Genomic DNA, 13,735 nt, shown 5'->3' with positions numbered 1-13,735 from the left:
TCAGGTGGCATGCTGTGTAAAGGCAAGGATTCTTGTTCACATGTTTTAAGCCAACCTATTAATACGTTGTGGCAATCGGAAAGGATTTCTAGTTCGCTTCTTTAGCCAAGCCCCTTTTGGAGATCCCCACACATTTTTTATCCCATTTGAAGCACTGAGAACGGGGGGGGGAAAAAGAAGCATCGTAGATTCTGGAAAATACATCTTTAAAAGAAGAATTTTCTTTACATTTCTGACGGTGCTTCATGTTGGGAAGGGTCCTGCCCATGGTCAACACTGGCAGTAATTACAAACTGACATTAAGACGTGTATACTAGGCATTGCATTCAAGTTCTTAATTTTATAAATGAAAAACTCTGATCTGCTTCTTGACAAGGAGAGTAAGGGGCCTAATATATTCCATGTCTCCATTTACATTTCATTCATTTTAGTTCATACTACATGACATGTGTGTCCATGGCCCCAAGCATACTTCCTTTTCTCTGATGTAGTATTTCTGTAGTTTTGCTTTTCATTCAATAGAAGCCTTGTATAGTGCCTGAATTTCCTTTAGGTGTCTGTGTGGGTTCAGAGCGTGGATGGGTGTTGAGCATGGAAGTAGTCAGAAAATTAAAAAAACAATTTGAACCAAAACTCTGGTAAAATCAAGCAAACTAAGGAAATGAGCCTTACCCTCCTTAGAAAAGCTCCCCAGTCTCTTCCATCCGAGCATATATCCATTCATTTTTTCACCTTTCCATCTACCCGGAGATATCCACCATTTCACCTTTACATTCTGACATCCATTCTTTCTTTCAGTCATCATTCAATCTTTCTCCATTCAATTCACCCGTTCACACATCCACAATCTGTGCATGCATCCACCCATCCATTCATTTATCCACCCAACCATACATTCATCCTTTGATTTAAACAACCATCAATAAAGTCCTTCATCCATCAATTGATCATTTTTGGCATCCATTCTACAATCCATCCCATCCATCCATTCATCCATACACCCACCCACCCAAGATCCACCCACCCACTCAGATTTACTCTGGCATTCTTTTGCATGTCCATTCATCACCCTCTCAGATTTCCACTTACTCTGCCATCCTTTCAACTGTGTATAGATCTATCCCTTCACCCATCCACCCCACTCATTCATCCACCCACTCATCCAGTCTATCAACTTTCCTAGTGCAACACACATAGAAAGAAGAAATCACCTGAATTGATTGATTTTCTGCAGGAAGGGATTCCTTCCTGCACAAAATCAATCAACTCCACAACGCAGACACCCTTGCACCTTGGCGCACGCATGCCTGCGTTGGCGCATAGCATCCAAGTGTGTGCCAGCGAAGGGGAAAAGGACAGGAATGCATTGTATTTCATAGATATGGAGATTCCTTGCGGCACTACCCTGCGCCAAAACCTCATAAATGAGGCCCAACATGTTCATGCTACATGCACATGCTTGGTTTTTCTGCAGATTGGAAAGAGAGCAATTACATTAGTCCCATAGGGGCCAATGCTTTCCCCCTTTCCCCATGTGTGAGGGGAGAGGAGGGCGCAGCAGCCAATCCTGCGTGGGTTTCAACAATGCTAAAGCTGACCCTGGATAAGAAGGGACATCCCTTTGATGCCCCATTCTATTTGTGATTTGGACATGATCGCCAAAGACCTTTACCTGATTTATGGATGAGCTTTTGTAACAGTGAAATGTATTTTACTGTCGCAAACCCTGGGATTTTGCGAATCGCAGGCTTTGCGACCACAAAATACCTTTTCTGATATCAGGCCCAACGTCTGAATAAACACAACGTAGTTACATTTATATTTAATATGCTTTAATTGAAAAGACGTCCTTACCTACAGACTCAGACACGATTCAGGATACCTTTTAAGGATAAACAAATGTTTTAGTACCAATTACATTTTAACTACTTAGGGGCATATTATCAAGAAACGGCGTTAAAACTATCGCCGCTTTAGCGGCAGAAAACTGCCGCTAAAGCGGCGATAATGGGCTTGATAATATGCTGCAGAGAATTCCCATAGAAGCCCATGTTTTGGTGTCAACATGGGCTTCTATTGGAATTCTCTGCAGCATATTATCAAGCCCATTATCGCCGCTTTAGCTGTAGTTTTCTGCCGCTAAAGCGGCGATAATTTTAACGCTGTGCTTGATAATATGCCCCTAAGTTTTGTAATGGCACTTGCATTTGGGGTGTAATCCTTTAAACTAGTACAAACACTTGGAAATACCACAAGAATGACTTATGAAGTGAATATAACACTTGAAAAAACGTTTTTTTACTATACCGGTTTTACACGATACAATATAGAAGTTTAGCATAGCATAGGGTATTGAAGCATCCTCTGGTGTGACTCACGCCCATACCTCATTACATGTAATTCACTATTTATGGACAGAAACAAGTCCCACTCGAGTCTGGGTTATCCTTCCCGGGCCCTGTGCCCTGGCTTTCCTCCCACTCGCTGCCTCTGCCTCCTTCTGAAGCTCGGCTCCGCGCGCCTGCCAGCCCCCCAGAGCTCCTCTGACTGGTTTTATGACGCTCAGATAATATTGACCCGCCACATGGAGGGAAAGTCATTAGTTCTCCCCTCCTCCCCCCACACACTGGTTGAGAATGAGGTGGCCAGTGGGCATTACTAGGGAATCGTCTCCATGCCTCTGATTGCTTTCACGTCCACCAGAGCAATATTCTCACCCCCGGCACCTGCAGCATTCACTGGGATTTTCTCTTGCTCTATTTTATATCAAACTTGAGCTGTCTCTGGCTGCATCTGTGCAGCGCCCCAGTGATTTATGGTGCCGCGCATCCAATCAAGTCTTATTGCTTTCAAGGCAGAAAATCATACAGGGATAAGGAGGGAGAAGAAATTCAATTCGAGATCTTTGCAGCGGGCTTCCGCGAGTTTTGTGCAAATCCAAAGGCATACTTCTCGCTTCCTTCCAGCTTTGTACAGCAAGGGAAGAAAGACTACGCCTGCCAGGCGCTTAGAGTTGGTTTCAGTTTTGGAAAATGTTAGATGTTCTGAGGCAACAGTGTATTCCTTCCAGGTTAAAGCAAATAAACCACCTCCTCTTGTAACACTCCAGGTATGATTGCGGGGGCGTAGCTTGGTCAGTATGATTAAGGGGGTGTGAGCTTCAGATTCCCCAACAAACACGCTGGGACATTTTGTTAAAACACATAGGAGAAATAGGAAGTGAGTGGATGTTAGGGGTAATGGAAAGAAACAGGAGTGCGGATAGTTTTTTTATTTTTTTTATTTTTTTTATTTACTTTATTTTCAAAAGTTTACAGCTCAAACAAGAAGCAGATTGCAGAATCCTGTCCGCAGAGTAGCACACACATTTAACACAGTTTGGCACAATCCATTATCAAATCAAACAGTTTGATCATATTACAGCACAACATAATTAATTGGTGTCATTGAGCCCCATAATGTACGTAACGCAGTTGTACTCTACCCCACTAGAGCGGGATGTACAGATTTCCCTGTATATGGGAAATCCCTGTTCTACTATTTGCGTGTCCGTCAAACAAAGTTGTTGGTGGAATCAGTCCGTTTTAGATGTGAGGTCTAATGGTGGAATGTCGCCTTCAGTCTCCGCTTGTTCCTGTCCCCTGTTGGTGATGTATGTCGTGTATAGTCCCCAAAAGTTTTTAGGACGGCTGCTAGGGGGTAATAGTTCACAAACATTTTCCGTCTTTGTGCTACAATAAAGCATGTCTCGTGTCCCCTGTGACATAGTGGGGGTAGGGCCTCGGGCCAGTGGATTGCAACTCTGCGTTTTGCGAGCAGCAAACCCATATCTACCAGTCTACGCTTCCCCCGCGCAACGTTTTTGGAATAGTCCAGCAGGGCCAGTGCTGGATCCGGAGCAAGCTCTATTTCTAATATTTTCACTAGCTCTTTAAAAATCATTTCCCAAAATGTGAATATTGTTGGACAAGATCAGGCCAGGTGCATGAAATCTGCCATGGGCTCCGGACAAGGAGTGCGGATTGTTAGGAGTACTTAAAACACAATATTTTTTAAACTAATCAACATTTTTTAGGGCTATCAAAACATAGAAGAGAGAGAGTGTGTGTGTTTTTGTCAGTGTGGGCATGTGAGAATCCCTGGTGAAATCCGACAGACACTTCGCATTACCCGACTGAAAACCCGTGTGCCCAACTATTTACTACAAAGTATATTTTTTAGGGTTGGTGAAACAACCCAAACACCCCCCCCCAACCCCCCGGACGATGCCCCAATATGTTTGAGAGGCTCGCCTGTTAGCAATTCTTACAGTCCTTTCTACAAGAGTAAACAGATGGGCAGGACAGGGGGGCTGTGCTGACCTTTGCTCGCCATTGATGAGTAGCCTTGAGCGTCCAACCAGATAGTAGAGAAAATGCAAGTAGATACAGCACTTAAGAAACCAATATTACTACTACTACAGTAAGAAATAAAGAAATAAAATGCTCACACAAAGATTAAGTGAAATATTTGTAAGTAAAAAACATGCAAAATGGGAGAGCCTGTGAAGTTTTGCATGCAGGCCCAGGGAGCTGACATCAGGCACTAACATAGAGGGGGCTATCTGCGATAGTGGTTATGCAGCAGTCTTCCTCCGACCTGCCTCAAAACAAAAGCGTGTTTAAAAACTGATGCATATTTTCAAGAAAACGTGGGAGCATAGAGCTGCGCCAAATTTGGCAGCGCCGCGCTGTGACATTTTCAAAAAGCAGGGAGGTGCCGTATTTACAAGAATATGGCGCACGCCTGTGTTTTCCCTAGCGCTGGCACTGAATTGAGCTGCCTAGCGCCTATGCAGGCACCCTTGCACCATATTGCAAGTGTAACTGCGTTGCAGGGAACAATTGTTTATGAGTAGGAAGGTGTCCCTAATGGTGATTTGCTACTTCTATGTGTGCTGCACGATGTAGCACACATAGAAGTAGCAAATCGTCATTATTTAATGGTTGTTTATGTGCAGGAAGGGACACCTTCCTGCACATGAACATTCATTAATGGTATTTTGCTCTTTCAATGTGTGCTGCAAAATGCAGCACACATAGAGAAAGCAAGAACGAGGGGAAATAAAAAGTATTTCTCCTTGTTTCACCATTCCTATCCCTGCTCTTGCATGGTTTTGGTGCTGCCTCAGATTTACACCTCCTTGCAAATCTGGGGCAGCATCACAAGCAATGGGTGTTGCTGTGGAATGCCCACAGCAACACCCATTGCTCCCCCTTTTCAAGCTAAATAATGCATGTAAAGGGGCCTTTTTACAAGGTGGCGTTAAGCCACAAAAAGTGGCAAATCGCCGCTTTGTAAATATGGAAAAGTGCATTTTGCCACCAGACCATAGCTAAAAGTGATGTTCTGGTTGCGATATCCCCTTGTAAAGAGGATGGAACAAGCTTTTTACAGTGAAAGGAGGCTAGTGTGGGGTTAGTGTGGGGCACCCAACTGTGTTTAGCCCAGTGCGCTAGTGAAGCAAATGCCATCCATGAATGTATGTCACAAAACCTATGCAGTCTTTTTTAGGCAGAGCGAGCCAAACAGTGGAAGCTGTTTGGTTGTACAAGACCTATTGTGGGGTTTCCAAGAGCTTACAGACTTTATAACCCACCTGTTGCTTACCATTTGTTGGCTTTATTGTGACTCTCATTTGCTTGCTTGCTTATTCAATGACTTTCCTTGTCCTAGTCTGTTGAACTTGTGTTTGCCCCTCCCTTGGAGCATAGCCTCTTTACCATCTCTCTTTCTTCTGACTTCTGTCTTTTCACTGCTTGCTTTTGGGGAATTGTATTACTTTTTGATTAAGCAATCTATAAAATGCATGCATTTTCCTGCTCTCTCCTCCCATGTGCCTAAGTGTAAGGAAACCTGCTAGAATTTAAAAGTATAAAAAAAAGAGAAAAAACTCTGTGCGACAGCCGGGACATTTTCCTACTGCTGCTTTAATAATTTGTAGGTTTATCTAGTGCTGCTTATCACCCATGAGTGTATCCAGGCGCTGTCCCTGGGCACAGGGAGATTAAGTGATTTGCCCAGAATCACAGGATGTTGAGCTGCTACCAAGATGCTAAGCCGGATCCACAGCGCCCAAGTCAGCAACTCTGGCTGCAGTGCCACATCAGATTGAATCAAATCAGGTGTTTGTTAAGCGTGACTACTCAACCGTAAGGGTCTCAAGGTGCTGGGGGGAGGGGTGGGGGGGTTCGCAGGTTCCAGTCCATCAAGGAGGGGGTCTATCGAAGAGCCAGATTTTGAGGTTTCTTGCGAAGATGGGGAGCGATGTTATCTGTCTGAGGTGGAGCGGAAGGTCGTTCCATGCTCTGTCCGCGCGGAAGGAGAAAGAGCGGCCTCCCGATCTGGTCTTTCTGGTGTGGGGGACCATGGCGTAGGAGAGCTGGGCTGATCGTAGGGTCCTTTGGGGTGCATGGAATTTGAGTCGGCTATTCAGGTATGCTAGTCCGGTGTCATGGAGGGCCTTGTGAGCGTGGGTTAGCATCTTGAAGGTGACTCTAGCTTCGATGGGGAGGCAGTGGAGTGTGCGCAGGAGCTGGGAGATGTGGCAGTGTCTTGGCAGGTTGAGGACCAGTCTTGCTGCGGCGTTTTGGATGTTCTGTAGCTTGCGGGTGAGGTTTTTGTTTATTCCGGCATAGAGTGCATTGCCGTAGTCGAGCCTGCTGGGGACCAGGGCGTGAGTGACGGTCTTTCTTTGTTTGAGGGGAATCCATTTGAAGGTCTTACGTAGGAGGCGGAGGGTGTGGAAGCAGGAGGACGAGACGTAGTTGATCTGGCAGTCCATTTTGAGCTCTGAGTCCAGGATGATTCACGGGTTGCGTGCGTGGACCGTGGGGGTGGGCGGGCTTCCGAGTGCGGGGGGCCACCAGGTGTCGTTCCAGGCGTCTGGGTTTAGCCCCATGATGAGTCCTTCCGTTTTGTTGGTGTTTAGTTGTCGGCAGCTGTTTTTCATCCATTTGGCGACGGCTTCCATGCCTTCTCGAAAGTTGTGTCTGGCGGTGTTGGGTTCGTTGGATAGGGAGAGGATGAGTTGGGTGTCGTCTGCGTATGACACAATGTTGAGTCTGTAGGTTCTGACGATGGGGGCGAGGGGAGCCATGTAGACGTTGAAGAGCGTAGGGCTGAGGGAGGACCCCTGGGGGACTCCGCAGGTGGTAGGTGTAGGGTCCGAGAGGAAAGGGGGGGGTCTGACCTGCTGCGTTCTGCTGGAGACAAAGGAGCGGATCCAGTCGAGGGCCTTGTCTTGGATCCCTGCGTCATGGAGTCTGCGTATTAGTGTGCGGTGAGAGACTGTGTCGAATGCCGCTGAGAGGTTGAGGAGGATGAGGGCTGCTGTTTCTCCTTTGTCCAGTAAGGTACGGATGTCGTCTGTTGCAGTGAGGAGGGTGGTTTCCGTACTGTGGTTTTTTCTGAAGCCGGTTTGGGAGGAGTCGAGGATGTTGTGCTCTTTGATGAATGTGGCGAGTTGGCTGTTGATGGCTTTCTCGATGACTTTCGCTGGGAACGGGAGCAGGGAGATGGGTCTGTAGTTTTTGAGGTCGATGGGGTCCGCCGAGGATTTCTTCAGGAGGGGGTTGATCTCAGCGTGTTTCCAGTTGTCAGGGAACGTGGCAGTTGCCAGGGAGCGGTTGATGGTGTGGCAGAGCATAGGTGCGATGGTGTCGGCGGCTCTGTTGAAAATGTGGTGGGGGGCAGGGGTCCGTGGGAGCCCCGGATTGGATTGACTTCATCGTCTTCAGTGTGTCTTCGGTGGTGAGGGCTGTCCAGTTGTCGATCGCTGGCTTCAGGGTGTCGGGTGGTTGGTGAGGGTTCAGCGTGTTGGTTGTCCTCTCCCTCTTCAATGCTTACAAGCAGAGGGACACCACTTAGCAACCAAGCACTGAGATCAAACACATCTTTAAATCCTTGCCCTTTAGGGGTCATGATATCTGATAGAAGCAGGGCGCTAAGGCATTGCTGATGAGTGGTGGTTAGTTACCCATTTAATCTCAGAGCGAAGGGCAGCACTCAGTATAGTGGGGAAATTGTAGCTCCTCGGCCGTCAATGTTTTCTCTTCACTGATCATGCTTAGCAAAGATGGATTCTCTGCTGCCTCTGGTGTTCCAGCTAGAACATAAATCTGAAAAATATCCACTTTTGTAGTCGTCAGGATACCCTATGCTTCAACTCAGGTGAAGCTGGCTGATCTTTGAAAACTCCTTTTGCCTTCACAAAGAGCGAAGTTGCCCTGCTTAATGCGAATGCATAAAGCTTCACTCATCCCTATTTAAAAGCCATATTCATAACAAAATAACACCAATAAACATTTAGTTGAATTTTAAATAAAATACAGCATTAATTAAACTTTCCTTTGGAAAATGTAACATTTCTTCCCGCCTTGAATGTAGTTTCATCTATGACCTATACTGCTTTAAATTGGTTTGTTGATGCTTAGGCCCTGATTATGATGTTGGTTGGACCGCACACTGACAGACCATTGGTGGCGGTCTGACTGCGACAGGCCTTTGGTCTGACCGCCGCATTTCAATGCAGGTGGTCAGACCCTAAGCAGTTGGGGGTAAAACTGCCACCTACGTCAGGATCATCTGATCTTGAATAGGCGGTGGTCGGAATCACAATCCCGAATGGAGACGGTGCCGAGGCAGGCACCGCCACCGGGATTACGATATCCCTTTCCGACAGCCTTTTCATGCCAGAAAGACTACCATGAAAAGGCTGTCGGAAACGGATTTTGGAGCTCCCAAACAGGGCTCCCGTTCATTGTGGGCCACTGGAAAGTGGCCCGGGGATACATGTAGTGCCCCCACTCACCCCCATGCACCATGCACCACATGGTGCTCCTTTGCACGGTTGCTTGTGCTGCGACCCTTTTCCAGGGCCGCAACACAAGCCACCATGTAAAGGAGCACTTTGCAACCGTCAGCTCGGAGGTCGCATCGTAATGCGATGGTCGGACCGCCACCTGCTTGTCCGGCGGTCTCCTCACTGCTGTGATTGTGGGCAGCGGTCCGACCAACCTGTGTCATAATCAGCCGATTAGTTCGGGCAGTAAACTGAGGCCTGGTTAATCCATTTTTCAATAATTCACCTGACTCATGGAACCCAATTCGCCACATGTCATTTGTCATACTATATTTCAGTCTTCGCTTAAATGAAGAGTACTTTACATTTTGGAATTTGAAGGCATATGTACAGAAGCGCAGCTGGCTGAAAAGCCGCCAATAGTTGCGACTATCACACAAGATCTTGAGCCACTTGACAGGTGTGAGTTTCATCATTTTGCCACCAAACTTTCAATGTGACAGCAAAGGTATCTGAGCACGTCGGACGATTTGTATTATCTAATACAATTCTTGTTTGCTAACAGCCTGGGAGAAGTCAGGTCTGACTGTATAATGTGAAACTCCAAGGCAGCAGTGAAATAACAGATGTTGAATTTAAGGACACCGCGATGATTAATGTTTGAAGCCACATAAGCCCTCCGTTCAAGCAAATACCTTTCATCATCTCGGTGTTCAGTTTTCCATCAAGCTTTTAGCTCATGTGTAAAAGTGTGTACAAAATCCATTATAGGCACTTGCATAGAATATGTACAGCGGCGAGCGGGAGCTGCGCCTCGTCTTATTGACATGCACGAGCGGTAGCCATTTTCTTTCGGCGCGAGCTCCAGTCTCCTGTATCTTTTGTTACCTGAGAGCTGCTGGTACTCAGGTGCTGCAATCAATCTCTCTCTTTTTAGTGCGGTTCAGCCAGGTGTTCCACTCCACAGCAGTCCAGGGAGCGGTGCTTGGAATGAAAGAAAGAGGTTAGAAACGAGGCAGTGTAGCCTGGATGCAGGTGTGTGAACTGTATGAAATGAAGTTGTGTGCAAAGCATAAACTAATTTCTGTCTCTGCACTGACTTTCAGGAATAAATCTTCGCCGAAGGAAGACAGGATTTGTTGATTATCACCGCAAACAAAGAATCGAAGTATTTCATACTCCATTTTGTGACATCATGGCAGAAATTAAGTTCCTAGTGGAAGTGGAGTGAATCCAATTCTTCTTGCTTTTGACATTAAAATGCACCTTTCCCTATTTTTGTAACTCAGGGGGTACTGATGGTAATCCCCAAAAATTGCACCTACAAATGGTCCACCTGCACCCTTGACAACAAAAAACTTCGGACCTTGGATTGCGACTACTTCATAATAAAAAATGGGATACCACGAAAAAGAATTGGCCGCCAGTCCTTGTTTCTCCCTGTTCATCAAATTCTACTGGGTCTTCGTCATGCTGCAGCGTGCCCACTGCCAGGAGTATGCACACTCCATTCGACTGGAAGGGGACATCATCTTGGGAGGGCTCTTTCCGGTCCATTCAAGAGGGGAGCGAGGAGTGCCTTGTGGAGACCTCAAAAAGGAGAAGGGCATTCACCGCCTGGAGGCCATGATGTTTGCCATAGATCAAATAAATAAAGACCCCGATTTGCTTGCCAATATCACCTTAGGGGTGCGCATCTTGGACACGTGTTCCCGGGACACGTATGCGCTGGAGCAGTCCCTAACGTTTGTCCAAGCCTTGATAGAGAAGGATGCTTCGGATGTACGATGTGCCAATGGGGATCCACCTATCTTCACGAAGCCGGACAAGATCTCGGGTGTGATTGGGGCAGCATCCAGTTCTGTGTCAATAATGGTTGCAAACATTTTAAGACTTTTTAAGGTAAGCCTATTATTTATTAATCTCATATTTTGCAAACTTGTGTCATTTGTATGAGGATTTATACAACCAGTCATGCGGACTGACAGTGCAGGGTTTCATTGCACGCTTATGGACGATAAAATAGATGTGCCAAATTCCATTAGGGTTTAGTGAGCGTGCCCAGTCACAGTGTTTCAGTCAAACTAAGTGATAATCCAATGACAAGATGGTATCTATCCGTGTGTATCCTTGTTTCATGAACTGTCTGGATGGACTCACGTGACCCTTTAATGTTGCGGCCTAGATCAGGTTCTTTGGTTTGCTGCATTAACTTAGAAAAACAAGTTGGTGTGCTGTTGGTTTATGGTCAAGGAGGTGATGCAGTTTACCATGAGCCAGGAACACGATTCTCTTCTCGACTGAAAAGTTTCTGTTGAGGTATTAGTCAGGCTCTGACCACTGCCTGGGGCTTTCATTATGCCGAAGTTAAGTCTCGAAGTACATTTTTCAGGCCAACATGACTGTTGATTTTGGGAAAAGTTGTAAATCCAGCAGGTGTGTAGGTGTGTGCTCTGTCCTGCATCCCTTTCTGTTTCTTACATCTTACAAAGCGTGCCACCAGATGACAAGCTTAGGAAAATGATTGAGAAGGGAATGAACAGCTGCAGCAGTCACTTTACAGATGGCCATTAATGAGACAAGCACCTTTTATCAGGCAAAATGCGGAATATGTAAACTGAAGTGAAGCTCATTTGAAATAAAACATCATTAAAAGTGAGTTGAGTAATGCAACCTGTGCAGTTTGTTGCTCATAAAACCGAGGACATATGTTTGCAAAAATTGTTTTTCAAAGGTTCACAAAGGTGCCTCTTTAAGAAAAGTTCACAAGGAAGTAAATGACAAGGATGTATTTTTTTATTGTCCATAAAAGGGTTTTGTCTTGATATTTCCTCATGTATCCAAGCGCTTCAATGGAAAGGTTGCGTCTTCAGATATTCAAAATCCTTACATCATTGCCCTCGTATACATTAACATGTATATAGCATTATGCCTCATTCAGTTACTGGTATCTCATTGCTCAAGCACAGGATTGCTTTCCTGGGTGTTGCTGCTATTTGCATAATCCATGCCAGGCTGGAGTTCACACTTTAAAGCACTAAACATGCACTTTCTCTACAGTATGTAGGCAAACATGACAGCAGCGGTTTGTGAACTGAAATCGAGTGTGTATTGTGATGTTTTTAATTGCCTTTGTTGAATTCGATAAAGTTGCAGTTGTCTACATATGGACCATAATGTTTATTCATCTGGACCTTTTATTTTGATTTTGTGATATTGATCAGTGTATTTGAATGGCCTGAAGAATATTAAATACCTGCAGGAAGTTGATCATTTAAGTCAGTCCTTCCTAATTACAAGAATAGAAACCTTTCTTCTCCATCTAAGAAAATTTGATTGAAGTTGCATTTGCCCTCTAGCCACATGTGCCCACGCGTAGAACATTTGGATGAAATTGTTTTAAAAGATTAATATGAGTAATGATGTGGCCAGGAGCTCTGAAATGGATAATGTTGTTGCCAGAACTTTCTGCACTTTATCAATGTCTCTTTTTGGTTGATTGGCTACTGGAACAATGTTTTTAATTTCTGTGACTAAACAATACTGCTAACTTTAGGTACATGCAACATTCATTACAGCATCGTGGTGCCAGCATGACAAACGGTCTGCCAATCGATTACCAAAGAGAAGACCCACGATTCGATCCCTGTGGAATGGTTACTATGAGAACAAGAAATGGGTTTACGATCATGGGAGAGGAGGGGACTTTTGAGTAAATGGGCAGGAAATCCATTTCGTAGGTCTTCTTAGACATGCTTACTCCATGATACTCTTTAGAAGGGAACTTGGAGAAGAAATTGTACTTACTAAATTCCTCTCTAGACTTTCTCTCTATGTGCCAAATGTACTATCGAGCCATTTGCGACCGAAAAAATGCTTTTGCAGATGTACAAAATGCAAAATACGATTCAGTAAATTGGTACCAAATCACATTTTGCATGTACGGTTCAGTATTTGGAAGGGGCGTATTTAGGGGGTCTCTTCCAAATACCGAATCGGTATGGTACGTATTACTGTTTTGCAACCGAATTCCAGTCACAAAAGAATAATACTTTACCACCAGTTTAATACTGATGGTAACCCAATCACAAAGGGGAAGGGTCCCCAGGGGACCGCAGGGGGAAACTCAAGGCTGCACCACATTCTTGTAAATATGGAGCAGCCTTGCGTTTCCGAACGACTCGATCTGACACTTCGTCTTACATATGGCCCTCTATTGCTTATCATTGTTGGTATGTGTTGTTATTTCCCCCTATGAAGCAGGTCTAAAAGTGTTACTTTGCAAAGAAACCAGGGCGGTATGAGGTAGTCGCACTTGACATGAGACAGTTAAAGAGGTGGTGTAGTTTGTAGGTGACAGGTTATCATTGCTCTGCTACAGCTCTGTGGGTTTAGGTACCAGTTACAATAAACTATGCACAACTTGGCGCTTACAGATTCCATTCACAGAATGATAGTACAGTAACCTAAGTGTCTGTTGCAAAGATGTGTGTCTAAAGAAGAAGAGCCAGGTGACAATCTTGCTCATGTTAATATAAATACTGTAGATTATTATTACAACATGCAAGTCACAGATTCATATAAAGGCACTGGTGGTTCAGCTTTTCATCCCTTTGAAATTAATAAAGCAAGGACCATTAAGACAGGCAATATTAACAATTATTATACAATTCAAAACTATACGCTGTAGGTAAGCAGATACCGGAATCGGCTGGCTATTTTACTAGCCTTTACAAAGGATTATTGTTTCGTCCTGTATAGTTACATTTGTTACATTTGATTTCACTTCTTCGAGCTTGTCACGTATATTTTGCAAACATCCATTAAACTGCCACTGCTTCCTTTGAATAACTCAGTGCAAGAACAGAACTGGTGGTACCTTGCAATCTGTGT

At 45.0% G+C, this 13,735-nt stretch overlaps 1 protein-coding gene across 3 annotated transcripts in view; it reads left to right on the top strand.

The window, feature by feature from the left end:
- The window catches only part of LOC146856006 (metabotropic glutamate receptor 8), a 2,429,629-nt gene that overhangs the window by 76,683 nt on the left and 2,339,211 nt on the right, over positions 1 to 13,735 (top strand). For all 3 annotated transcript variants that reach the window (XM_085653966.1, XM_085653965.1, XM_085653967.1), the window contains exon 2: positions 9,949 to 10,744. In XM_085653966.1, the coding sequence (XP_085510092.1) occupies positions 10,238 to 10,744 (507 nt within the window). In that variant the 5' untranslated portion in view covers positions 9,949 to 10,237. The remainder of the gene's footprint in view (positions 1 to 9,948; positions 10,745 to 13,735) is intronic.

This window comes from Triturus cristatus, chromosome 4_1 (assembly GCF_964204655.1).
Source record: "Triturus cristatus chromosome 4_1, aTriCri1.1, whole genome shotgun sequence".
Lineage (NCBI taxonomy): Eukaryota > Metazoa > Chordata > Amphibia > Caudata > Salamandridae > Triturus > Triturus cristatus.
This window is presented reverse-complemented; position numbering and strand designations above follow the sequence as displayed.